The sequence below is a fragment of the Ptychodera flava genome, chromosome 8 (genome assembly GCF_041260155.1).
Source record: "Ptychodera flava strain L36383 chromosome 8, AS_Pfla_20210202, whole genome shotgun sequence".
NCBI lineage: Eukaryota > Metazoa > Hemichordata > Enteropneusta > Ptychoderidae > Ptychodera > Ptychodera flava.
In genome coordinates this window covers 11,841,868-11,867,109 of record NC_091935.1, presented here as the reverse complement: position 1 = coordinate 11,867,109, position 25,242 = coordinate 11,841,868, and the positions used below count along the sequence as shown (strand labels likewise).

The following is a 25,242-nucleotide window of genomic DNA, read 5'->3' as shown; positions in this document are numbered from 1 at the left end:
GAGAAAAGAGGGGCATAATCCAAAGAGGTCTTGATGACAATCATAGAATGAAACTTCACGTGTTGACTCTCCTTTTTGTCAATACGGTTATACCAACTCGTAAGTCCCAAGACGGAAGAGATAAAGCAGACAGCGGACTTGTCAATTCCTTCTAAATGGACCAACTATGGTGTTGGCTTTTTTCACAACAAAAGCACTGTTGCATAATGCAACATCGACTCGGCTGAAAAACTTATTTTTCTATAGTTTCTTTCAAGGAGACAAGCAGTTAAAAACGTAACAACGTATTGTTCGTAATCTTGAGATTACAAAATGTCTGTTCTGCATAGGAAAATCTGAGTAAAATTATTATTTCTATAATGAAGCTCGTGCTAGCTGGCACCCATTATTCCCTCCAGGAAGATTTAGTAGCTAACTGGAGAAGGGCATTGAATATTTCTGGAAGGGGATAACAGAGACACCGGTACCGAAATGCAAATGATAGAAACGGCCCCCGTACTCGAATGTGACAGAAAATTAAGGTATTAGAATGCCACTGAGACGCCCGTTTATAAAATATCTAACGATCTTCGACAGCGCCATGTGAAACGACTGTCCCCTGTCCCCACCCTCGCCCTCGAAAATGTTCCCAGCTACTTAGCCTATTTCACGAAAGTGCATTTGCAGGTACGTCCAATAGAACTGAACTCCATCAGGGGTCGTTGTAAGATTAAGTGAGTCAGTCAGTCAGTATGGACATTCGTATAGGATTGACCAGTGTCAGCCACCAAAGACAACATATATCGAAGACCCCTTAGACGACAAGGACTCACTGAGCACGATTGGTATGTCTCAACCACATAGGTTCATCTGTTTCATCTGAAGACAAGCGTAGAGTTCACGCCCAAAATTATCGGATGTGGTCAAGTTACATTGCAGCTTGCAAGTATATTGTCTTCCATGCTAAATGCTTCCATGTAAAATGTTATATGCAAAATCAGCTCAATCCGATCGAGTGTAAATCTATATAAAGTCATGCAGTTATATTGTTTATATTGACAATATCGGGACATCTGAAAAAGTTTTAGTGCCGGCGTTCTGATATTAGCATCTGCGTGATCATGGCTCGCAGAGTTTGAATGAATGAAATGATTAAGCAATAAAGCACACCCAGCGATGGTATAACATCGCTGGGTGTGATTTATTGCTGTTACATCATGACAGTATATTGAAATTCTGGCGTGGAAGGTCAAAAACGGACTTTTACTCAAGCTGAGAGCTCGCGCGCATGCCTGCTATGGTATATCGCCAAAATACCTTGGTTGTTATCGCGTCTCGACCAATCAGATCGCAGCATTTCCGCCATCCATATACTGGTATGATATAATATGAATTATGATTTTATCAGTTGTTGGTCGCGTTGCGTGACAGTGCGCAAACTCTGTGCGGTGAACAAAAACGATAAATTTTGTAGGTTGAGGCCTGCGACATCTCAACGTTTCACGGCGATGCCCCAGTCTCACGTGCGTACTTTGCCCTGGGACAAGTTCGTATACGGTTTATGAATATTTCAAAAAAGACAATACACAAACACATCGCGACGCCATATCGAACGACTCCTGATATGAAGTTATTTACCAAGAATGATACAATCGACACATTTGAAAAAAAATAAACAAACATGTGAATAAATTGTCAGTTTAGCAAGCATATCTGTCATGCACTGCGGTGAATGTTGAGTAGCCTGAGCATCGATAAAACAAATTAAAATGATGATTTATGTTAGAAGATACAAAACCTATGACTATTTGACCACAATATGTTCCTTGAGTGGCGAAACACTATTGAGTGCTTGGTGGCAGATATTCGGACCCTCAAACTTTTACAATGCTTTTTGGTCCACTATTTATAAGGGCTCATTTTGAACATGATGAAGCTCATTGGGTATAAGTAAAGTTCTCACCGGCTTATTTTTTATGAAAATCACACAGTTATTTTCCCCTTTAAGGTATGACAGGGTTGCCGGCCATTTTGAATTTCAAGTGTCGGTAAACTGAATGTTGGAGATTTGTTTCTCTTGTATTTAATTTTGCGCGGTGACCTTCGAATTTTTGTTCTGTGCTTTCACAAGGGAGTGATGATTTAATATTTCTTAGGGAGAGTTTCAGCAAAATGTTAAGTCTTTCATTTTCGAGGCGCATCCTCTCTGAAACATTTGATAAATACAATAAAATCACGATATCAGTTTTAATCTATGATCAGTTCCATATTGTGTGGTTTCTGCTCTGCAACAATGGGCGATATTTAAGCAATAAAGCACCCTCATCGATCGACGGTATACCACGGTATTTTGACCAGTTCACGACGTATATGCACAGGCGGTATATGTCATGAACTGGTCAAAATGAAGTGAACTGGTCAAAATCGAGTGGTATACCGTCGCTGGGCGTTATTAATTGCTATCATATCATAAAAGTATATTGAAATTCTGACATGGAACGTCAAAACAGGATTTTTGCTCTAGCCGAGACCTCGCGTGTACCAGCCGTGGTATATCGCGTGCGTTTTCACGTCTCGACCAATCAGATCGCTGTGTCTGCGCCATCAATATACATTGTCTGTACAGCACGCATCGCGTTCACGCAAAACAGGTGCGAGGGCGTCTTGAATTTTTACATTGAATAATAAAAGTATGAAACCACTGCGTTATCTTTAGCATACGCCTCCATCACAGATATCCGGACTCTCAAATTTAAACAATTCTTTTCTGAGCTGCAACTTCTTAGGGCTCATATTTAAGCTCTTAGAGTAAGGAAAATTGTCACCGTCTTAGATTTTCGAAAATTGAAAATTTTACTTATAACACAGAGATGTCGTTCATTTCAACTTTCAAAATAAACTTGCTCTAATTTAGGTTTGTGCCAATCTTCGTCTATTTGCTATTCTTCACACTCGTCAAGCAAAGAAATTGTTTCACAGAACATTTAACTCTATCCAATCACCCAATAATTGCACACGTTTTGATGAAGGTTTTCTTGAGTTTCAGCCCATGTGGATAAACGCCTCAGTGTGTGTTTCTGTGTGTTTCTGTGTCTTTCTCTCTGTAAAATCAGACGTGTTTTTTTTCAGTGGAAAATGACCAGCGCATGCTTGTGCAACTTTCCTTGATTCAACAACATGTATGCGTAGTTAAAACAAGAATCATGCCGCTGATGACGTCTTCGAATACACATGGAGATAGCGCATCATCTTGCCTGTATAGTCCTGTAAAATGTATCAGTGCACTTGACAGTCAGCCGAATGGCGGATGTAGATGTGGATAGAAGAGCGGGTGCATTTAAATTGCTGCGGCAAAAACAATAATTGCCACAGAATTAGTGAATCTATAACCATACCTTCGTGTTTGAAATCGTGTTGTAATTTTCCTGTTTTTCATAGTATTCGTTAAAAGAACTCAGACTCCAAAGATTGACGTTTGCAGTTTTTCGAAGAACATCAGATTTCGTGGCCCCTTCTATCGTGCTGCGCATGAATCAGAGTAGGTCTATAGTTTCAGACGAGAGAAGCCAGCGATCTTGAATGGTTCATAACCTAGCTAGTAAGCTTTTGACAGTAATCCACTGAAATGGTTTCGCAAAGAAACCGCCCGAATTCGTTGGTTTGCACGGGGACAACGTGAATTTGAATTGGCAGCATTGCGCAGTTTTGTAAAATCACAAAGGGTAGAGGGCGTCCTTTAGCTCTGAAATCGGAATTTCAGCGGAAATCGAGTGCAATAAAATCGATAACACATACTCTGCCTTCAAAATGTAATGTTAAAATAATAACCATACATTCCCCCTTCCAACTTAAGCAGGCTTCGGTAAGAAATTCCTTTGTTCATTGTTTAGAAAGAACATTTTGATAATTTAGAGTAGCTGAGGAATAAGGTACAGGGATATGACTTTATTGCGACTATATGAAGATGAAGGTCGAATCCATGTTATTGCATGCAACATGTATTTTGTCTCAGTGAACGCCTGTAACCATCTCACTGTTTTCATTTTTGCTCTGGTTCTTTCTTGCTTTAAAGCGAACTTTATTCGTTAACGAACACGAAGGAATCAGAACAGGACACCATATATTGTATGAACACACTTGCCAGTCCTCAAGAGTTGCCATGATGTTGTATTCCAAAATTTTCAGTGTACATCTTCGATTAGCATCAGAGTGGTTTGTTTGTTGGTGGATGGTAAAAGGATCGATCAATTTTTAATTCTCGGGTATGATGTCATTATTTGAATTGACATTGATATTTTGTCGTGCTGCCCCTCAATCTCTCTCTCTGACCTGCTCTCTCTCTCTCTCTCTCTCTCTCTCTCTCTCTCTCTCTCTCTCTCTCTCTCTCTCTCTCTGACCTCGACATGTTTTCAATCTGATTAAAATCAGATGTAGACATGGCAACGTTTCGACCTATGCTGTTAGCGGATAGTGGAAACTTCGCTGTCTCTAAATCTAATTTTAATCGCCTGCTTGGTGTAGTTTTTCTTTCGCATTAGAACAATTCGGACATATTTTACAATTTTATTATGGAGTATCACACCCCGAGACAGTACAGAGTCTTTATTTTACATAAGCAAGTAAGGAAGACATCTTATTGATGAGCTGGTACAACTCTGCTTCGATCTAGTCAATCCTACTTCCAGGGATAATATCAGAAACGTCCGATTGATAATTTTCATGTTTTTCGTGTTCAGTGTTCACTGCAACCGCATTCTGCTGGCAGCCGCGTCATGGCATGGTGCACATTTTGCATAGTTCGTGAACGCACACAGCATGTACCTATTGGGTCACCACTGAGAACGACACGACTTCAATTCACTTGTATTTAAAGTAGGAGACCCGCGTCACGCACCGAGCCATATTGTTAGATTATCGTCAACAAGTGCAAGTCTGGCCTTGAAATAACGTTTGCACGCTCTATATTTCTCGCTGTCATTCATGCTTCCGAACGAGACAAAACGTCCAAGAACCGAAGATTCATCGAGCAAAGATTAAGCTCAATCGTGAGTCACCCTTGTCATCGGGCAATCCTCTCAAAAGTCTTAATAACTACCGATCCCATATCTATAAACCAGATACTGCACTCGTAGTCACTACACGGTAAATCCTTTTGAATGTAATTAAATATAAATCCAAAATTATTTAAGATATTTCATGTATTTTCAGTCAAAAAACACGAATCCTATGCTAAACTCTCTAGGGCACACACGATACGATTACAGGTGTATTGTGCCAGCTCTATCCGGTAGGTATCATGTAGATAGTCTTACATCAGCCCACTTGTTCGCCGAAGGTCATGAAATATTCACACTACGTTTTGTGGCGGTTATGTTATTTTCTGGTCTTTCGTCTTCTGACAAGTACCGCAATTCTGCAGTAGCATTATCTAGGCTCCGTGTGTTAAAATCCAAGCTAAAATCAAGCAAATATTCGTGTTTCTGTCCATGACCAGGATTCGCCACGCCGAGCTGGCAGCAGTTGTTTGTCTGTAGCAGATCAGGTCCAAAGAGCGCCCCCATGCAGCGGCAGGCGTCGGTGTCGGCCTTTCCGAGGCTAGTAGATTGTTAGTTCGCAATCATCCGGTGATAGAATCTCTTGACCACCTGGCAAAATTTAAAAAAAAAAAACCGTAATAACAAATAGTGTGTGTGTTTGTAAATGTTTGATGAAAGTACTCAGGTCTGACAATACTATCTCTGATTTTTCAGTGACAACGTGAAAAGAATTTACCACAAAAGACGAATGTTAAAACACAAAATTTGAAAGTACACTATACAATTTTGCCCATGCTTTATCAAGTCAACCCGGCGTGCATAGCAACAGTGTAAAGGCATATAAATGTTCACTATCTTTTTTGGGGGGGTAATCACTGAATCGTTATTTTATGAGTCGTTTATTTTGAATGCCACACTTTCCTCATTTTTTACAACAGAACGTCAGAGCGAGTCTGTTTGTCAGAAGCCCACTGTGACGTAGTAATCCTTTACAGTTATCACAATCGAGTTGTAAAGGTGCATGCATGAAGGGAAAAGTTCAAGGTAGGCGGGAAAATGGGGTGTTTCATGCGGTAATCCATATGCCATGAAATTTATTAGAGGATTTTTTCAACCCTGACAGCCTTGATTTAGGGGAGACATCGAGGTTCAGTTATTTTTTTTGTTTGGATGCGTTATTAAAATGGCGGAAAGACAACAATTTAGTGAACATTTATAATTCCATAAGATCTCTAAACTCACGGAGAAAAGCGAAGCTACAGTAGTTTTCTTAGTACCGTTTGTTTCCCGAGTACCTATCGTCCTGGAGCTGAAGAATATTGGCGCGCCGTGGTGGGCCTTGCCCTCACAGAGCGTCTCGCCGATGATTGTTACTTTATACAAGTACGCAGGTGCTAAATCACCGATGACCATGCCGCTGATACCGGAACCCCGCGAACCATTGCCGATGTAGGTTTGTTGCCTGGTGGTCTTGGTATCCATGGTGATGAGATATCTGTCAATGTCCGGTTCTGGCTTCATACTGACGGTCAAGGAGTTTTCACTCATTTTCCCCTCCAGTGCCATGTCAGCCCTTGCAACTGAATCACGGGACAATATCAAGAGTGTTTAGCTTGAAACATTATCCTTAACTTTGTAGAACAATTTCGCCATATAAAACAGACACATTTTCTTGTTCTTAATTCTCAAATGCAAATTATTAGCCTTGCCATCACAGTGCATTGTATACAGTATGCGATGTTGTTGTTGAAAGGTGAATTCTGGTCCAGTCACTCAGTCAAAAACATTGGTTAAGAGACTGTGTTAGTGTCGAAGTTTCTACTACTCTGACTCTGTCTGTCTGTCTGTCCTGTTTGTCTGTCTGGCTGTCTCCCTCTCTCTATCTGTCTCTGTCTGCCTATCTGTCTGTCTGACTGTCTGTGTCTGTCTGTCTGTGTCTCTTTCTGTCACACATGCACACACACACACTCTCTCTCTCTCTCTCTCTCTCTCTCTCTCTCTCTCTCTCTCTCTCTCTCTCTCTCTCTCTCTCTCTCTCTCTCTCTCTCTCTCTCTCTCTCTCTCTCTCTCATTATAATTATATCAACGGTCTTCAAGATTACCTTCACACAATTTTGGTGCGGGTTCAGGCGGTGTTACAACTGTGACCAGATTGTCTGTCGGTGGAAGGAAAAAAAAAGAGTTTTTATTTGAAATAATAAGCTATTTCCGTGCGTATAGTAAAAAGTATAGTAGCTCTGTGTACACATGACTGAAAGAATGAAACGTTGATTATCGTCATCACAGCCTCGTGTCGTCATAATCACGCGACTATTTAAAACTAATTGACGTTAAGCCTTTTAAAAACAAAGTGCCGATCCCGTCTGAGGCGTCATCAGAAGTGCCGCCTGGTTTGATAAACGGCAATGAATTGCGTTGGTATGACGCCATCAGATAACACCTGTCAAATTTATGTCACGGGCGCAGATGTACATGAATAGAAAACGCACAGATCAATTTTTCATGTCGTCTTTCTCGTCAGAGAACTTTCAGTCAGCGTAAAGGTGAAGGGCCTACCCTCGTTTTACGCATGGGCAGATGAAGGAAGTTTCTCCTTGATGAGAAAGCTGCGACATGGCCTTATGGCAAATTGAAACATAATTTTGAAGAGATCATATTGAATGCCTTACCCAAGAATCTTTACAGTAATCATTTCCCCACTTTCAACGTTTTTTAATATATATCTCACTTTTGCCCATGCAATATATACCGTATGGTAGTATGCGCCTCGAAAGTGAAAGACTTAAACTTTTGTTCAAACTTTCCTTAGTGAAACTTTCATTCACTCTCTTACTAAATCGAGAATAAAAATCAGGGGTCACTGTGCAAACTTTGGTACCAAAGAAAAAAATTACTTAATATTTATCGATATTTGAAATTCAAAATGGCGGCCATCTCCGTGTAAACTTTATGGGGGAAAATACAATTTTCGATTTTCGAACAGCTATGACGTTGAAAATTTGTGTTATTCCGAAAGCTTAAAAAATGAGCCCCCACAAGCGGTTGGTCAGAAAAGAAGTCTTGAGGGTCTGGATATTTGTCCCCGAGGCGCATTTTATCCTGAGAAAATCAAGGCGATCGCTGTGGTGTGTACGGTACACCTTACGGCTGAAATTCTGACAATCGTCCACGGGGAGGTGTCGAAAATGGTGCGACTGAGTAGACATGTAGACCGCTCCGAAGAAAATTGGTGATTACATGATAATATATACATCAAATTGATTGAAATCAGATGAAGAAATGGCAAGGTATGAAGTCAAATCGCCAAGAATGATCAAGACCAATTATGTCACAATCCCTACATCTGATTTCAATCAGAATACAGTTGACACGACATATATCATTATTGTCGGCTTTTGAGAAATTTGCTGCTAGTAGACAATATCTCATGCAGCAACTCCAATGAATTTGGAAACAAGTGAAGAACACACATCAAGCTTTATGCAAGGTATTTTTGTATCTGAACAACCCTGAAATTTAGTGCGTGGCGAACTAATCTCGACACGAATTCTTCAAATGGCGCACAACGAGCGCATTGTAACCGACTTGTACGTTTATTTTGTCACTTTAGCATAATTAAAATCATATTTCCTGTGGAGTACTTTGTACTGGAATGTTTTATAAAAACTGGATTTCCTTTACGTCCTGCAAAATAATGCTGATTTTTGGCATGGATTGTTGTTGTTTTCTCACTTTAAACAGAACCGCTTAGAGAAACACATGTGTTATCGTGTTTCGGTCTAACATCACGATGCTGTGCACAATTTTGTGAACTGCACGCGAGACATTATACTTCAATTCTATTTTGGATGATCTACAACTTTCATACATAAGGATAATATGCGCCTCGAAACAGGAAAGTTTACCCAAACGTTCTTTAACGAAACCTCAAACCAAATTCTTTGCCTTTCAAACTCTGTTGATAAAAAAATCAAACTGTCTATTTTCGCAAAGTCAAGACGGTTAAACTTATTTCAAAATGAGTAAGCAAAATTGTCGGGGCAAGAAATTCAAAGTATGTTTAAAGTTTGAGCGTCCAAAAACTCTCCTGGAGGCGCATTCTAACCCCGGGGATTCTAGCTTAATCACAGTTAAGCAGGACTGAGCCGCTGGCTTTACAAAGGGATACCTGAATACCTGATGACACTGTAATCTCCAGGTTGACCGGGCTACTCCAGAACACGTGCCCCATGCATCGCCTGAGGGCAAAGATCTCGACCAGTACGACGCGGTCTTTCGGCACACCTTTCAACGGAATGTTGGGTCGGATTCCGCTTCTCAACGCAAAGTGGTATTTGTCATCGTATCCGTTGTAGACGACGAAATAATTGACCACGTTGTCTTCTCGCTGAACTCTCACCAGCGCTTGGTAGTTTCTGACCTGGCTCCTAATCTCGGTGACTTTTGGGGGCTCTTTTTATCGTGGATAAGATAAAAAAGAGACGAAAGTTATACGAATGTCGCTTGTTTTGGCAAAGTGAATTTTTAACAAATTACTTCACAAATTTGTCAAAATCGTCCTTCAAGAGTCACAATGTTAGTCGTCTATAATTCACAGATTAGCTGTAATCATTTTAAAGTAGCAGGAGAAAGCCTGATGAGCCGCAATTTTCGGCTTCCTGAGCTCCGTCTTTTTTCGGTAGGTCGTTTATCAAGTACCTATCTGCATTGTACATGTAAAGCAGCCTACCGCTACGTGAAGGAATGTCAATAGGTTTTCCCAGACTGTGTTGGGATGGCCGGATGAGAGCGCCGTAGAGCAGTCCGGGTAACCGAGACCACCATTCTCTCTCGAGAAACCAATCGGAAGTGACGTTGACTTTGTCACTTTGAAACGGAAGTGAGCTCTATTACATACAGCAAGAACCATAAGGATGCCTTGCTAAGGGAATTGAAAGATGCGAGTTTACTCACCAATGACGTCTGTTTCATCACAGATTCCTCCTCTCGCAAGCGATACCCATGTTTTCAGAAGATCGTCAACCTTCAAACGGCATTAATATGAGGAAAAGGGTTAGGATGTGTGCATCTGAATGGAAGAGCAAGTGCTTTGAAACCAAAGTGCAATTGAGCTGTCGAATGCAGATTGAAGCCTCTATTTTTGCTGTCAAATGAACATGTCAGCTGCAATGGAAAAGTTTCACTGCTGATTTTCCCTGAGGAGTTTCGTGTTAATGGGAACGGCAAGTTTCTAAGGTTTCAGACGGCGAGTCTTGTCAATTTTTATTAGCGCTGATCCGTGGGTTAAGCTAAAACCAATAGTCAGTTCAAAATAAAGAGCTCTTACTTCAAACTGACTTTTTGCCAACCAGTAACGTACTTGCCTTTAAGGCTTTAAATACACATAGTATGTTCTTTTCAAAAACAAACATCTCCAAGGGACTAAACGTGTTTTTTTGCTAAGGGGAACAGAAGCGCTCTTTTGTCGGTGATGGGTGAAAAATAAACTACTTAATAGCTCAACACCTGGGCGATTTCTGTGTTTATAGTGATGTAAAGGTCAAAAAGCACAGTTGGTATTTCTTCGCATTTCAACAAAACACGTCCAAAACATCATGGAAATTTCGATTTCAAGAGTCTTGAGTTTCCTGTGTTGGCAACTGAAACTGCTCACGCATCTGAATCTTTTTTTTTTCTTACTGTTCACAGTGGCACCAAAAACTGTTATAGTTTGGGTTCGGCATAAATTTGCGGTAGACACCTCCGACGAAACTCAAGCGCGAGAAATTACTTAGCCTAAATCAAGCAATCGTTTTGGTTCAGTACAAATTGGCGCCACCTCACAGAGTTTATATTTGACCGAAAGCGAGTGAAACTAGAAGAAACCCAGCTGCAAAGAGGTTAATCGTTCTTTTGATAAGTCATCACCGTCGTGCAAATATGTTTGCATGCAGTCCCTGATCGTAAATCAGTGTCTTTTCAGTCATCGACTGCTTGTTTCACTTCAGTGGTATTTTACAGTTCGGGGTATGAAACAGTATCTATCTATTTTAAGGACAGTAGCGGTAATTTTTGCACAATCTATCATTCTTCACAACATTTTCATGAAAGGTGCAGCGACGTGGCACCAACTTGATGCAATAATTATAACTTGTTAAAAGGGGTACCGAGGCACAGAATTCTTCGCGGAACGTTGGTAATGATCTGGTGCAGCTCTTGCCGACCATTCGATTTTGATAATTACAGCGCTTTACAGATAATTACACGGTTGTCAGATAATTTGAACCAAAATCCAAAATTTTGTAGGGGAAAATACAAGCTGTTTGCAGCTACCCTCTTAATACTATTCAAAATTTCCCCTCCCGCTCAATAGAGATACCTCTCTATACACTCCACAAAGAGAACTTTAGAATCTTTACCCTCTTTACTCGTTGAACGAGAGAAATAGCTTTAGGTACCGATTTTAGCGTACAGCTGTGTTGGCTGTCCTCGAGTTATCCTTTGCGCTCCCCGAGGTAGAATGTGCCTCTTGGACACTCAAATTCTTACAACATTTTTTCACTGGTATGCTGCATGTATGAACTAGTTTTGACGCCAGTGGAGTTGATGGAGTTGATCTAGTTTCCATTTATTTTTTTTGTTTTGAGAACATCGAAGATTTGTTTCCACGTTGAGTGAACTTAGAGGAAGTGGCATCCATTTTGAATGTCAACCATCTTTTTCTCGCTGTACCCCCCCCCCCCCCAAAGCAAGTTGAGATAAACATTATCCAGCTTGTCAACTCAGCCTGTGCTTGTGTAAAGTGCATTGCTATTGTTGACAAGTGAATTTTGGCCCGGACTAGGATTCAAACGTAAACAATAGCAGTGTTTTCTGAATGTGTTGCAGCAGTGTTGGCAAGCTAAATAGTTTGTGTTTAACATGCTTTCGGGGGAGTAGAACAAGGTATTACAATTGACAAACAAAGCAAAAAGCATAAAAAATTACGGCTATTGTCCCTTTAACGCCGAGATGTGGAATATTTGACTCGTGCAGGGGTGGTGAGATTGGAGAATGATGCTTACCCCCATGGAATGGGTATCCCTGTGTGAAAAGTGCGGTCCTAGTTTAGTGTGGTCTAATCGCTTGTTCTCGGCATCGACATCGGCGGAGGTGTAACCCTCATCACTAGTTTCATTGTTCGACGGTCGAGGTGATGTGCGTATGTCGGCAGAGTCCAACGTCGATGCCGCCAATGAGCTCGGCCCGGTGACTGGGACCGTGAAGACGTAGCTATCCTGGCACCACAGGGCCAAAAACACCACATAAACTTGTACAATTCTCATTGTCTCAGTCCAGGACGTGTGCTATTTACCTGGAAGAGAAAGAAGCCACACGGTGTGTTTTGATTTGGATATATTATCTGTGAGGCGTATTCGTGATCGAGACTGCGATATAATCACGTCTTTCTTTCAGTTCACCAACTCAAGCTTGGCAATGAATACGTCAAGAAAATTGAAGGCAGATAGGATAACGCGGCATAGATGGCTGTTTGACCGCGCGACCACGGAGAGTTCTGTCTAGAGTACAGGCGCGCTGATTGAATATGATTGCCCCCTTGTTACGTTTCTATTAGTCGACGCACTGGGTTGTGGAATGTAGGGTATGGCCGTTGACAGTTACACGAGCTCGGATTCATTCGTAAAACGGTGCCTTCCCGTAAAAGTAATCAGTTAAGGGCATCTTAAATCTTCACGCTGTAAGGGCAAGGAGATAGAGCACTGCGCCGGAGAGCAGACGGTGAACGCTACGCATCACTGCGAAATATAATAGATCATGCACAAAACTCATTATTGACGACTCGATTTGGACTATTTCTTATATGAGCAGTAAACTGCCGGTGCGCTCCTATGCTGAGCTATTAAAATTTGAGTATGTTGCTTTGTGTGAAAAGTCGAGTGCTTCATTCAGCTCAGGTCACTCCTCACGGTGGCGGAATGGAGATCAGACGTTGGACTGTACGTTGCACCCAATTGTTGCTGTTTATTTGGTCAAAAAATACTAGCAACGATAAATCTTATATGTCAAATACCGCATTAGTTGACGGTTTAAACGCCAGGCTAAGCGTAGCGAGTCGACGTAGTAAATTGTCGTACAATCATTTGAATCATCCGATTTTTTTAAAAACTTGAAGCCAATATTTGCTAAAAGTCGAAATGAAGCGACTATCACTACTGAGTAATTCTCTCGAAAATTTCACATTTCGGTGAAATCTTTTGAATTTGCTTTTTGGTTCCTTGCAGGCCCTCATTACTACCAGCTTTCGTGTGTGCCTTGTGGCCTGCCATGAATCCCTTGTTACTAAGGTTACTTAAAATTGTGACGAAATTAACGAAGTTATCATAGTTGACAGTGTTTACGGTCAAATGGGCATAAGAGCAACTGGACAGGAACTGACGCCTTTCTACATAGACACTGTATGTATGTATGTATGTATGTATGTATGTATGTATGTATGTATGTATGTATGTATGTATGTATGTATGTATGTATGTATGTATGTATGTATGTATGTATGTATGTATGTATGTATGTATGTATGTATGTATGTATGTATGTATGTATGTATGTATGTATGTATGTACGTATGTACGTATGTATGTATGTATGTATGTATGTATGTATGTATGTATGTATGTATGTATGTATGTATGTATGTATGTATGTATGTATGTATGTATGTATGTATGTATGTATGTTGTACGTACGTACGTACGTATGTATGTATGTATGTATGTATGTATGTATGTATGTATGTATGTATGTATGTATGTATGTATGTAGGCTATGTATGTATATGTATGTATGTATGTATGTATGTAGTATGTATGTATGTATGTATGTATGTATGTATGTATGTATGTATGTATGTATGTATGTATGTATGTATGTATGTATGTATGTATGTATGTATGTATGTATGTATGTATGTATGTATGCATGCATGCATGCATGTATGTATGTATGTATGTATGTATGTATGTATGTATGTATGTATGTATGTATGTATGTATGTATGTATGTATGTATGTATGTGTGTGTGTATGTATGTGTATGTATCCAAATATACGCAATACAGTAACTCCAATAAGTTTAACACACCGCAATTACTGCAAGAGTCACATGTCGTGTATGTTTCAATAATGTCTATATCATGTCAGACCAGCGGTCTCTGGTGTGTTTTGACATAGCTCACAAAATACTTCCCAAGGTTACAGAGACATCGATTCCGCCGGAAAGATCCTCGTTTTCCAGGAAAGCGGCGGATGGATGGTAGTTGTATGCGGGATTTATACGAGAGCAAGCTACAGTAATGACGCTTAAAACGTTGACCTATAAATTCTGACACAGTTCAATGACTTCGGGCGAATGTGACAAACAACTTTTGCTCGGCCGTGACGTCAGCACAAATAGGACAACAAAACAACGTTCTCTGCCATGTTGAAGATTGCTAGGATGCGGGCAAAAGAGAGTGCTAATTGACTTTCGAAATGTAAGGGAAACAAAATTCGCAGCGACAATATGGGTTCGCTCGGCCGATTGAGGGTCTTTGGAAAGCCCGACCTGGAGTTATAAAAAGGGAAGAAATATTCTGACATCGGGGTTGAAAATGGCATTTTGACTATCGGCCAGAAGTAAGATAGTGAACTGGAAATGTACAGTGGTGGTGGTGATGATGATGATGATGATGATGATGATGATGATGATGATGATGGCACACGGGTGGCGATGGCGGTGATGGAGTTAGAGAAAGTGAACTATAAAGACCTTATCATAAAGCGCATTATAGGGATGGTAATTGTAACTTTTTATGACATGTTCGTTGTCTCTTTCAGGATCGAGAAAACAAGCAACTTCAACTTTCCCCTCAACGAAGTCTGTATCAAAATTGACTTTGCTGTCAATAACGCTGGACATATCACTCATGCGCGCTTGGTTGACTAACTGAATACTAGAGCTCTTTCGACATGGGATTAGAAAAAGAAATTAGACTTGAAGACCAGAACAACTATGCTGCAAAGAACATCTGGAGAATTAAAAGTAACATAGATGATGGACTTTTAAATGATAACACCGCCATCTTGAAAACGGAGTATTAGTTCACCATCGACTTACCACTACAACTTTGAGCTGTCACAGCAAATGCGAAAGACGCGAAAAGCTATCATGCGTGTCACCTGGCTTCCCCTTTGACTGAAGTTTACGTGTTAATATTTGTCAACAAAGCGATAAAACGGAATGTAAACATGTTGATGGCTGACATAAAACTCCACTCAAAGCCAACTGCGCAACTGGCTAAGATACTGTATAGAAAAATCGCTGACCTACGGTGAGTGCGTATGATCAACGCTTGCATGACGTTCTTGGCAAACACAGTGTTGTATTACTTACCGCCTGTAAATTACGTCGTCGTTGAACAAGAAAGATGAATTGACTTAACGGGGACCACTGCCTAAAGCAAGATCGACAAAGGGTTCATTGAGGACGCGCACGGTTCTGTTTTTCTGCGCTGCAACACCATGGTGTTGGGATATATAGCAGTGGTTACGCACCCGTGAACATTGGCATACGTACAATGACCAATGACGAAGGTCGTTAAAGCCTCATAATTCTATTTGTGTTTTTCACTTGGACACGTGTTTACAAGTTGTAGATAGTTTTACGCTGTTTTTCTTAAGTTATTACCGAGGGAAGGAAAGTCCGTTGGTGGCGCATTGACCTTTCATACATCATAAGTTTCAGAGCAATTAATTATCTCGCTAATTAGGGAACCTCCGACCCCGCACGTTCCAGTGTCTTGCGCGAGATCCTCTTGTGTCTCATCCATTGCAGATGAGACCGCTCGTCGACCCAGCTTGTCGAAAGACATGAAGCATTCAAGCAGACAGTCGACTTCTCACTGAGGGGCCAAAAGTCATAATTTCCGATGATTGTTGTCACTTTTATATTTATTATGTCAACAGCACTGAAGATCTTGTTCTCCCCAAAGCATGTCGAAACACCCGCTTTTCAGCCTGTCAACACAGCGTCTACAAGTGTAAAATGTACTTATTGTTTCGAGTTTTAGTCCGGACCAGAATTCACTTGTCAATAAAAAACAATGCAGTCCACACATGCGCTGGATGAGTTGACGAGCTGAATACTGTGTATCTCAATATGATCTTGGGAGTATGATAAGAAACTGTTGTTAACATTAACAATAAAAGCAAAAGCAAAAACAAAAACTGCGAAAAAATCTTCTAAAGTTACAGCTAGTGGCTCTCTAAGCAGATGGTTGTCGTCGACAAGTTGCCAGCCCTTTTTCTACACAGAAAACGGACTGACATGGAAGTTATTCATCTTTGCTTAATGACAATAAGATTTCCTACTCTGCTAGAAAATAGTAAGATGCATAACGTTCCACGATGACCTACAGAACCTGCCTTGTTGAGAGGGACAGGAACTCTAACTTTTTATGATTATATTGTCAGTACCTTTCTTTTGATATCAACTACAGGAAATTGCAATACTAAACAAAGAACAGTGAAAACACGTCACAAAAGGTACAGCTACTGTCTCTTTAAGTGAAAAACATTTTTGTTCCATTTAGCTTGCATCGTTGCAGTCCGAACCCCCTCTCCACCACAAAACAAACAAACCCCTAGGCTGCTGACGTCTTCGAGGGAAGTGTATGACCATGATTAATGGACGCAGGGTTGAAAGAGTACGATGCTTGTCAAAACCATGACGCAACTTTTACTCCATCGGCAACTGAACTAAATAAATAAACTGATAAATTTATAGTCCAGCCAAATAATGCATCCACAAATCCAGCAAGCAATCAACCAATATAAATGGAGTTGACAATAAGTCTCTCTAGGGAAGACAAAGTTTATTTTGTGGCGCACCCTCAGTCCGTAATTTTTCCCCTTTACTCGTCCTTTGCTGGAAATGCAGATGGAATTTTGTCGTACCTCATCATTATTTCGTGTGTTCTTGGTAGTATTTAATCTGTCTTGTTGTGGCCTGTACAAAGTGTTAATCTCATTTTCCTCAAACTATCAAATGGTTCACCCACGGTCCCTCTATCACGAGACACCGGGATGCACACCCAGCCATATACTGAGGAAAGTTTCGGATTTTCCAACTGGTGTGCATGTCTAAAGCAACTCATTAGAGTGTTTGTTTGTTTATTATTTATTTATCTATTTATTTTGCAATTCACGTATTTAGTCATGCAGTCCACCGCCCTGCAGATTCGACAGAATAAAATTTATAAATTTGAAATAAAAAATTGACATCGAAAATGCAGGAAAATGAATTGCCAGCAAGAACCGATGAGCAGATAAAAAAAAGGTCACAATCGTCCGTAAAGGGAAGAAGTTGTTCCATACAAGGCGAACATGTCAAAGATATAAGAAAGATCATTGTTCGAGAGGGTCTTCCCTCAAGTGCAATTTATGTGATAAATATGAATATTTCAAGATGTCTTTATACTTGTGAGTGCAGATGTTGGTCTGAGAAGAGTATGGCGGTGTTATGCTCCAGCTGGAACGTCAAAATTAATTTTATATAAGAACACCTGGCAGGGTATCTTCAGAATGATTATTGGAAAACGGAAGTTTGTATATATTAATTCCCGCCAGCCCTCGTGTTTTTGGCGGACTAAATCTACATTGATCCAATGTATGGCTCCCCTGAGTCGGACAAAGACGAACCAGTGACAGAAGGAAAATCTATTAAATACATTTTGTTTGGATTCTTGCCAATTTACAATGTAAGCCGGGATCAAATAAAAATAATCGGGAGAGTAAATAGGAAAACAACATTCCAGGTGTAATCTGGCCGACATATATTGATTTAAAAATCTAGCTGATTCAGGTTCTTTTGGATTAGTTATTAGCTTATATCACCGGACACTTCAAAAGCCTGAGCCACGCCCCCACTCGAGTTTGTCTGAATGCATACGAGATCACATACGGCGAGACTTTGAAGAGTCTCGCGTGGAACAATATCTTAGTATGATCGATGGTGATTGGCAGCGCTCAATGTGTTGTCAGATGGGGGTGCACTGCACTATGTTCGTTCTAGAAACGTTTATGGTTAACGTAGGTTGCAAAGCAGTGGTCAGTTCTCGTCCATGCATGAAAACTATCAACAATCTAGAGTTATTATTTGCGGATATTAGCCCACTTAAAAATGTGATTCCAATTAGATATATGCTTTTCAAAAAACAGGGCATGCCATTTTTTATGTTCGAAATAATGAAGCGTTGAATGGTTCCTTGATAAAACGTTTTCAGATTGGATAGTGTCGTTATATCAAAACACAAGACTAGAGTAGGCCTACATATGTGTTTTAATGCCATCAAAACCGAACTGACTCGTCAGAAGTCTTCAAATAAAGAGGTAACTGTACGATGATCCTGTTCACAACATTAAACATGTAATAACTTTTGAAAGGCAAACCGAACACGATCAGCGCACATGTATGTATAAAGTGTTAAACTTTTGTAAGTGCCTGTTCAAGGTATTAAGGTAGAATGCGCCTCGGGGACAGAATCTGATATTCGGACTCTCAAACTTTTTCAATTCTTTTGTGACCTACCACTTATGGGGGTTCATTTTGAAGCCCTTTGAAAAAGAAAAACTTTTACCGTCTCAGTATTTTGAAAATCGAAAATTTTATTTTTCTCTATAGAGTTAACATAGGGATAGTGGCCATTTTGAATTTCAAATATCAATATATGTATATCTCGGGTAATTTGTTTCTCTAGTACAAAATTTTGCACGGAGACCCCGATTTTGATTCTTTGTTTTGAAATTATATTACCATGCCCTGTCCATTTCGTTTTAATTGGTCGAGCTGAACCACGTGACTGCCCACAAATACACAGTAATGGTTTGTTTTCATGCCCGTGAATATGAATAATATCGTGAACATAGTAACTTTACGGCTAAAACGAAAATTGCGATTTGTACAAAGATCATAATCAACCACAAAATAAAATGGAGCATTTGTGGGCCAAGTTCAGACGCCTTTTTCAAAAAATCTCCGGATTTGCAAAATTTTTGCAGCGCGCGCATTCCTCACTGACAGGTTCTGGGGCCCCGTTGTCGTTCGCATGGAAAATTTTCCTAAATTTTGGCGGTTTTGGGGGGTTTGTTGATAATATAATTGAAATAACATACTCCGCAATGACCATTAGCGTTTATTTATGGGCGCGGGCGAGAGGATAGCAACATTTTTGGCTTTCCTCTCGCCCTTGCCCATAAATAAAGGTTAATAGTCAGCGCGTCGTCCGTTATTTCTATAGTGAATGGTTGAAAGATTCCTTGAGTGAAATTAGAGCGAGAGTTTAAGATTTTTTACTTTTAAGAAGCATACTATACCTTAAGGTAGATCGCGCCACGGGGACAGATATTTGGACCCTCAAACTTTTACAATTCTTTTTTGATCAACAACTTGTGGGGGTTAATTTTAAAGCTTCTGGTGTAAAAAAAACCTTTTCACTAGCTTAGTTTTTCGAAATTCGAAAATTTAATTTCTCTCCATAGAGTTAACACAGGGATGGTGGCCATTTTGAAATTTAAATATCGGTAAGTGGGTCATTTGTTTGTCCAGTACCAAATTTGCACGGTGGCCCCGTATTTTTATTCTTGACTTGGAAAGAGAGTGGTTGAAAGATTTATTAAGGAAAGTTTGAGCAAAAGTTTAAGTCTTTCACTTTCAAGGGGCATACTACCTTGTTCAATCAGGTGTTTGTAAATCATGTGGCGTCTAAGTGGTCTTGACTAAATTATGACTATTATGCAAATGTATGCAGAGGTTCAACGTTGACGTGGAACCCTGCGGAGGAAAATTAGAGCAAACATTTCTCATGCAACGTAATTATCAACATTTCCTCACGCTTTCTCTGTTCTTCTTTTCTATTTTCAGTGTGTAGACAGAGGTAACAAGGCGTGATGCAATTTCTTTAGACTGTTTATCACAGTCGGTTTAATTTGACAGAGTGAACATAAGAGTTCAGCGGTTCACATCAATTAGTACAGCGAAGCAATTGAAAGAATTTGTGCGATAGTCTGGCGTATCCCAGGAGCGTTCTCTTAATCTCGATAATCTTGTGCCAGGACATCAATTAGTACAGCGAAGCAATTGAAAGTATTTGTGCGATAGTCTGGCGCATCCCAGGAGCGTTCTGACAATCTCAATAATCTTGTGCTTTGACAATCAGGAGTTAACCAGGTGTTACGGAGCGAGCGTCCTCTTGGGACAAACTCGTTGGTATGTCTGCGACGAAATTCTTGGAGTTGTATGGACTAGAAGCCATCTTTCTCCTCTGTAACAGCCTCACAGGGTGCGAGATCTTTTCGCGCGACAACATGTCGCCATTTTTTGTCATTGGTCAAAGTCTTTTCTAAATTACTGAAAACGCAAACTACTTTGGAACAGTAAAATGAGGAAAACTTTAAAAATTCCCATTTCATAAAAGCGACTACATCGAAGTTTGTAGAAATTTTTAATCGTGAAATTTTACAAGAGAAATTATCAGTGTACAGAGTCTTTACGTTTCTACCGGTGTACCACAGGGTTCCGTTTTGGGTCCACAGTTATTTATGATATTACTTAACCCTTTGAGTGCTGTAATTTTTCCCACCAAAATTTTCCTGCCACATTTTGCCAATTTTTATGAATTTTTCTGAACGTTTTTGATAATTTTGGACCAAATAGACATTACATTTCATTTGCTACAGTTTGTTATCAAAATTTTGACAAAAATCTGAAGAAAAATTGACTGGAGTGTATTTTCTAAAAGTGACAAGAATTAACTTTGGCGGTCAAAGGGTTAATGATCTTCCATTACCTGTCAATTCAAACTCCTTACACATGTATGCTGATGACCAAACGTTGCTTGCAAGGGGTAAATGTATCGAGGATCTAACTGTGGCAATGAACAATGGCGTTCTTCAAATTTCGAATTGGGTTACTGCCAATGCAGTGTGTATGCTTCTAAAACAAAAAGGCTTCTGATAACGACCCCTTACAAGTTGGGACGTGTCAAAGAAAATTGTGACCACTTTTCTATTCATATTGCTAGTACAAATATTTCTCGGTTACAGTATGGTTCCATTTTTGGCGTTATTCTTGATGAGACTTTGTCCTGGAACATTCATGTTGATAGTATACGTATATTCATTGAATAAAAGATTTTTAAATTCGTAGACTTCGTCACTTTATCCCAAATTGATGGATAATTGTTTGTGTTATACTATGGTTTGATACAAAGTGCCTTAGATTATTGCTGTATAATTTGGGGTAAGACGACTAAAAATATTGATAAAGTTTATACCTTGTAAAAAAGAGCATTACGTGTATTTTTGATTTGCCTTTTGATCTCCCGTCAGTAGACGTGTTACTTACTCGATTTAATGTTATGTCAATTAGTCAGAGAATTTCTACTTCTTAGAAGTCACCATGTACAAATGTGTACAAATAACGCTCCTTATTATCTCAGTAATGTTAACACTTATCAGATACGTTCTGCTTTTTAACAGAAACTTTATGAACCACATTGTCAGTTAAATGTAGGCAAAGGAAGTTTTCATTATCGAGCAACAAAAGTTTGGAACTCCTTACCCACAGAAATGAAATCCGCAAGAAACGAAATAAGGTTTAAAATTCTATTAAAAGAGTTTGTCATTACTAGTACTGTATCGGTTTTGCAATTTTTGTTTTCCTTTTTGAGAAATTTAGTAGTCATTGTCAGAAATATGTGGAATTTAGAAGAATCTTATATACATTGTCTCTCTATTGCTTTTTTCAGTGGTTCACTACAATTTTACTTAGTATATATTTAATATACTGTAAGTTTTGTAAGCCGTTGTCTACTGTAAGTTTCGTGAGCCCCGAAGAATATTTAAGTAAATCGGTCGCTCATTAAAAGTGTAAATAAATAAATAAATAAATAAATAAATAAATAATTTTTCAACCGTCATAGGATTAGAAATAACGTATAATACTTTCTCCATAGTAAGTTTATCTCCAAATCACCAGCACGGTGGGCTGTCACCCTAAAATGAAAAGTACAGCCAGCTATTTCGTGTCAGGAACCCATCAAGACGGGCGCCTGCTGAAACTACCGAGACTGGCCGGGACAAGTTGCCTTTAATTTCGATTCAAAATAATGCGGAAAAGAGAAACTCTTCGTAATTCTATTTATTTAAAGAAAAACACGTATGCCGCCGGTAGTTCGCTGAATACTGCAGCTTTGGTCGCGCACTGCGAAGTGAGAATAAACGACTGGCGCAGAAGTGTCGAAAATTTAGAGTCATGGGATAGAATGCGGTTAGTCATGCGGGATCTTTCTTTTTTCGAAGATAACACAAATGCTACAAAAAAGCAGCATTCCTCCAAATATTCAATCCTGTCTGAGTCAATGATCATCCAATTAATTCTCTCTAACCGAATTCTGACGCAACGTCCCAGGCGAGAAGTCAAGGGATGTGTACATGGCGTGAGTGTGAAAGGACGGCTGATTCCCAGGGCACTGTTTCCATGCTCAGCGGAACTTACTGCAAATTCTTCCCATGAGAACTTCGTCTCAAAACTCACGCGGGGTTTTGCATCGTTTTGCAAACGTTTGTTCGGAGAATAAACACCGTCTGCGGGGTCTGTTTTCTCAAAACTGTCACAGAAGCAGGCCTATACCACAATTACTAGTACTGTATCGGGTTTGCAAAGCATCGGTACCACACTCTGACGGTTACAGTACGTGGCGGAAATCGGGAACCACAGATGACTTCTTTCAATACCAATACATATAAATCATGATGATATATTGAAGTTATATCATGATGGCTGTGAAAAATAGTCGTGTGCCATAAGGGTTGATGACCTTTGGAGATTAACATTGGCTCCGTGTGCCTTTAGATTTAATCGTTCAAGATAGATACCCATACACACTTTTTGTTCTATTAGTGACCGTTTTGAGGCAAAGCGTTGTTTATAATAAAGCTTCTGAGCTGTATTTTCTGTTGGCAGTGGTATAGGAACTGACAACTGTGGTGATGAGATATTATGGAATCTATGCAAAATATGTCATACCTTAATCGTCCGGATCTCACTGTAATGTGTGTTGAAGCCCCTCGGCCTCGCTTGTCGAGACCACGTCGTCTTTGGATGTGACCAGTCTGTTGTTCCGGACAAACACAAGAACCGCGCCTTATATTCTGTTCTTTATCAGTGAAAACTTGAGGAGGCCAGGCCCGTAATCCAAAGCGGACAATCTTAGCCCTCTTTGAAAGTAAATTGAACAATTCACAGCGAGATTCCGGTCAACCTCATACGGTGGCTGCCCTCTATTAACTGGGTCGATGAGTGAACTTTTGTCAATGCAAATTGGATTGAAACGGGGTGGAGGGGTTAACTTGGCGAGTTTGTATTAAGTTCCTGTTTAAAATGCGTCGTTCATGGTTCTGGACACTTACAAATCTTTTGATTGCACCATGCTTTGCTTTAGGCAGGCTCTTCGAAAGCGTCTTGTTTTAAGGGGGCCGATTAAGCAATTCAAAATGTGACGGTAGAGAGATTATTTATAATATTCTGTGTACCGGTATATTCAAGATACTGTCAATTGAAACCGTGGTCCTGTGTTACAATGTTGTGTGGCCATTTTCTGAACATGACAGATTGCATAAAAATAATTGATATTACAGTTGAATGTCAGGAAATATTGTCCAAACGTTTTCCTCGTACCAAATTTTGCATGCTGACCCCTGAGTTTTATTCTTGGTTTAGAGAGGGAATGATTTGACCAAACGTTTTTAAGGCTATTGGATTTTCATATTTTTCAAATTTCTCAAAAGCGTTAGGTGCCGTACAGCTGAATGTTGCAATATTACAAATTACTCATAAAAACAAGGGTGTAACTTAAAAAGAAACGTGGATGAAGTCACATTTGCAGATTAAATCGACATTACTTCACCATCCAATTATCCCAAATTAGTTCCAGTTCGTGCTGGCTTTAAACTTCGAGCCATTAAACTAACCCAGCAAAACCAAATCGAATCTCTAACTGACCAGGAACTGATTGTTGTGGGAGCCTTGGATGATATATGTCACTTTTTATAGTATTTTTAGTATTTTGTTCCTTCAGAACAAAAAAAACCCATATAATTCTTCTTCTTCTCCCTAAAGCTTGTGGAAACACAAAATGCCACGGTCACTCTTGTGACAATATCTTATCAACACAACACAATATACAATGTTACGGTTGACAAATGGACTCTCGTCCGGACTGCGATCCGATTTACAACAATTACGCGGGACATTACACGCGTACAGGTGGCGTCGACAATATCAAAACCAGCCATTTTCGGCGTTCCTCTGAAGCAGCCCAAGACACTGCATTTGATATAAACCCATGACGAGGAAGAAAACTATGGATAAACAGAACAAACATATCTGAATATCGATCACAAGTTACAGCGAGGGGTGCTGTCAATGTCATTTATCGTCTTTCGAACAAAAAAGATCTATTATAGTATATCGGTGGTTTGCAGGACTCACGGTCCCCTGATCAAAGACTATCCACGTATAGACAAATTTCTACGATGATTTGTGTTTTCTGCTACCATACTTTAAACCCGAAAAACATCGTAAGAAATCGAATGATTGGAGATTGAGGGCCCATTTGTCATGAATACTCGATTTAGTTAAAAAAATCACAGCAGGACAGCATGCTTTGCGCGCGATAATCAGCTGTATATAGAGAGGAAAACTTGCAAGGTAAGACTCATTCCTCAAATTTATGTAAAGCTGTGCATTTGATGTGAAGAGAAAAGCTGGATGTCCCCAAGCGAATTTCAGTTTAATGAGAACAAAACCGAAGCCATGATAGTTATATCCCACAGATCATCTCCCTCGACAATAAATGTAGAGAACGCCGACATATCTTTTAGTCACAATTTGAAAAGCGCTGTTTTTTCCTGATACCCGTTTAGACACGCATGCCATTCCATTGTCAGAAAGTTTGTATAAAACAGCCGGCACTCGCTCTGGGATAGATCCTTGTCTTTCGCCACTAAACTCATGGGGGTACTAAAACTCCAATCTATGCACTTTTATTTCCTCGTTAGTATGGTTGTAATTCTTTCCTAGTCGGGTACCCATGCCCCAACCAAACATCTGATTGATGAGTTGCAGGGATTTCAAAATGCTGCCGTCTGAC

The 25,242-nt window shown here is 39.9% G+C and overlaps 1 protein-coding gene across 6 annotated transcripts; it reads right to left on the bottom strand.

Moving 5' to 3' along the window:
- Nucleotides 1–4,528: 4,528 nt before the first annotated feature.
- Nucleotides 4,529–23,323, bottom strand: LOC139138490 (uncharacterized). 6 transcript variants are annotated; one of them, XM_070706889.1, is made up of 7 exons: nucleotides 23,118–23,323; nucleotides 12,059–12,348; nucleotides 9,969–10,038; nucleotides 9,192–9,467; nucleotides 7,118–7,171; nucleotides 6,293–6,595; nucleotides 4,529–5,624 (listed from the first exon to the last, which is right to left on the bottom strand). In XM_070706889.1, exons 2-7 carry the CDS (start codon nucleotides 12,317–12,319, stop codon nucleotides 5,575–5,577), a joined length of 1,014 nt encoding a protein of 337 aa, XP_070562990.1. In that variant the 5' UTR covers nucleotides 12,320–12,348; nucleotides 23,118–23,323; the 3' UTR covers nucleotides 4,529–5,574. The 6 variants fall into 6 exon arrangements, with proteins under 6 accessions (XP_070562990.1, XP_070562987.1, XP_070562988.1 ...); XM_070706886.1 differs by having other exon boundaries at nucleotides 6,258–6,595; nucleotides 23,118–23,219; XM_070706887.1 differs by lacking the exon at nucleotides 23,118–23,323 and adding an exon at nucleotides 15,426–15,711.
- Between the last annotated feature and the right edge of the window lie 1,919 nt (nucleotides 23,324–25,242).

What these genes read in the sequence shown, in the direction of transcription:
- LOC139138490 (XM_070706886.1), bottom strand. Translation starts at nt 12,319, where the DNA reads ATGAGAATTGTACAAGTTTATGTGGTGTTTTTGGCCCTGTGGTGCCAG. An exon ending in TGATGAAACAGACGTCATTG is followed by an intron (nt 9,468 to 9,968) that starts GTGAGTAAACTC and finishes CACGATAAAAAG; the next exon opens with AGCCCCCAAAAGTCACCGAG. An exon ending in CTGTAGCTTCGCTTTTCTCC is followed by an intron (nt 5,625 to 6,257) that starts GTGAGTTTAGAG and finishes AAATTTTGCCAG; the next exon opens with GTGGTCAAGAGATTCTATCA.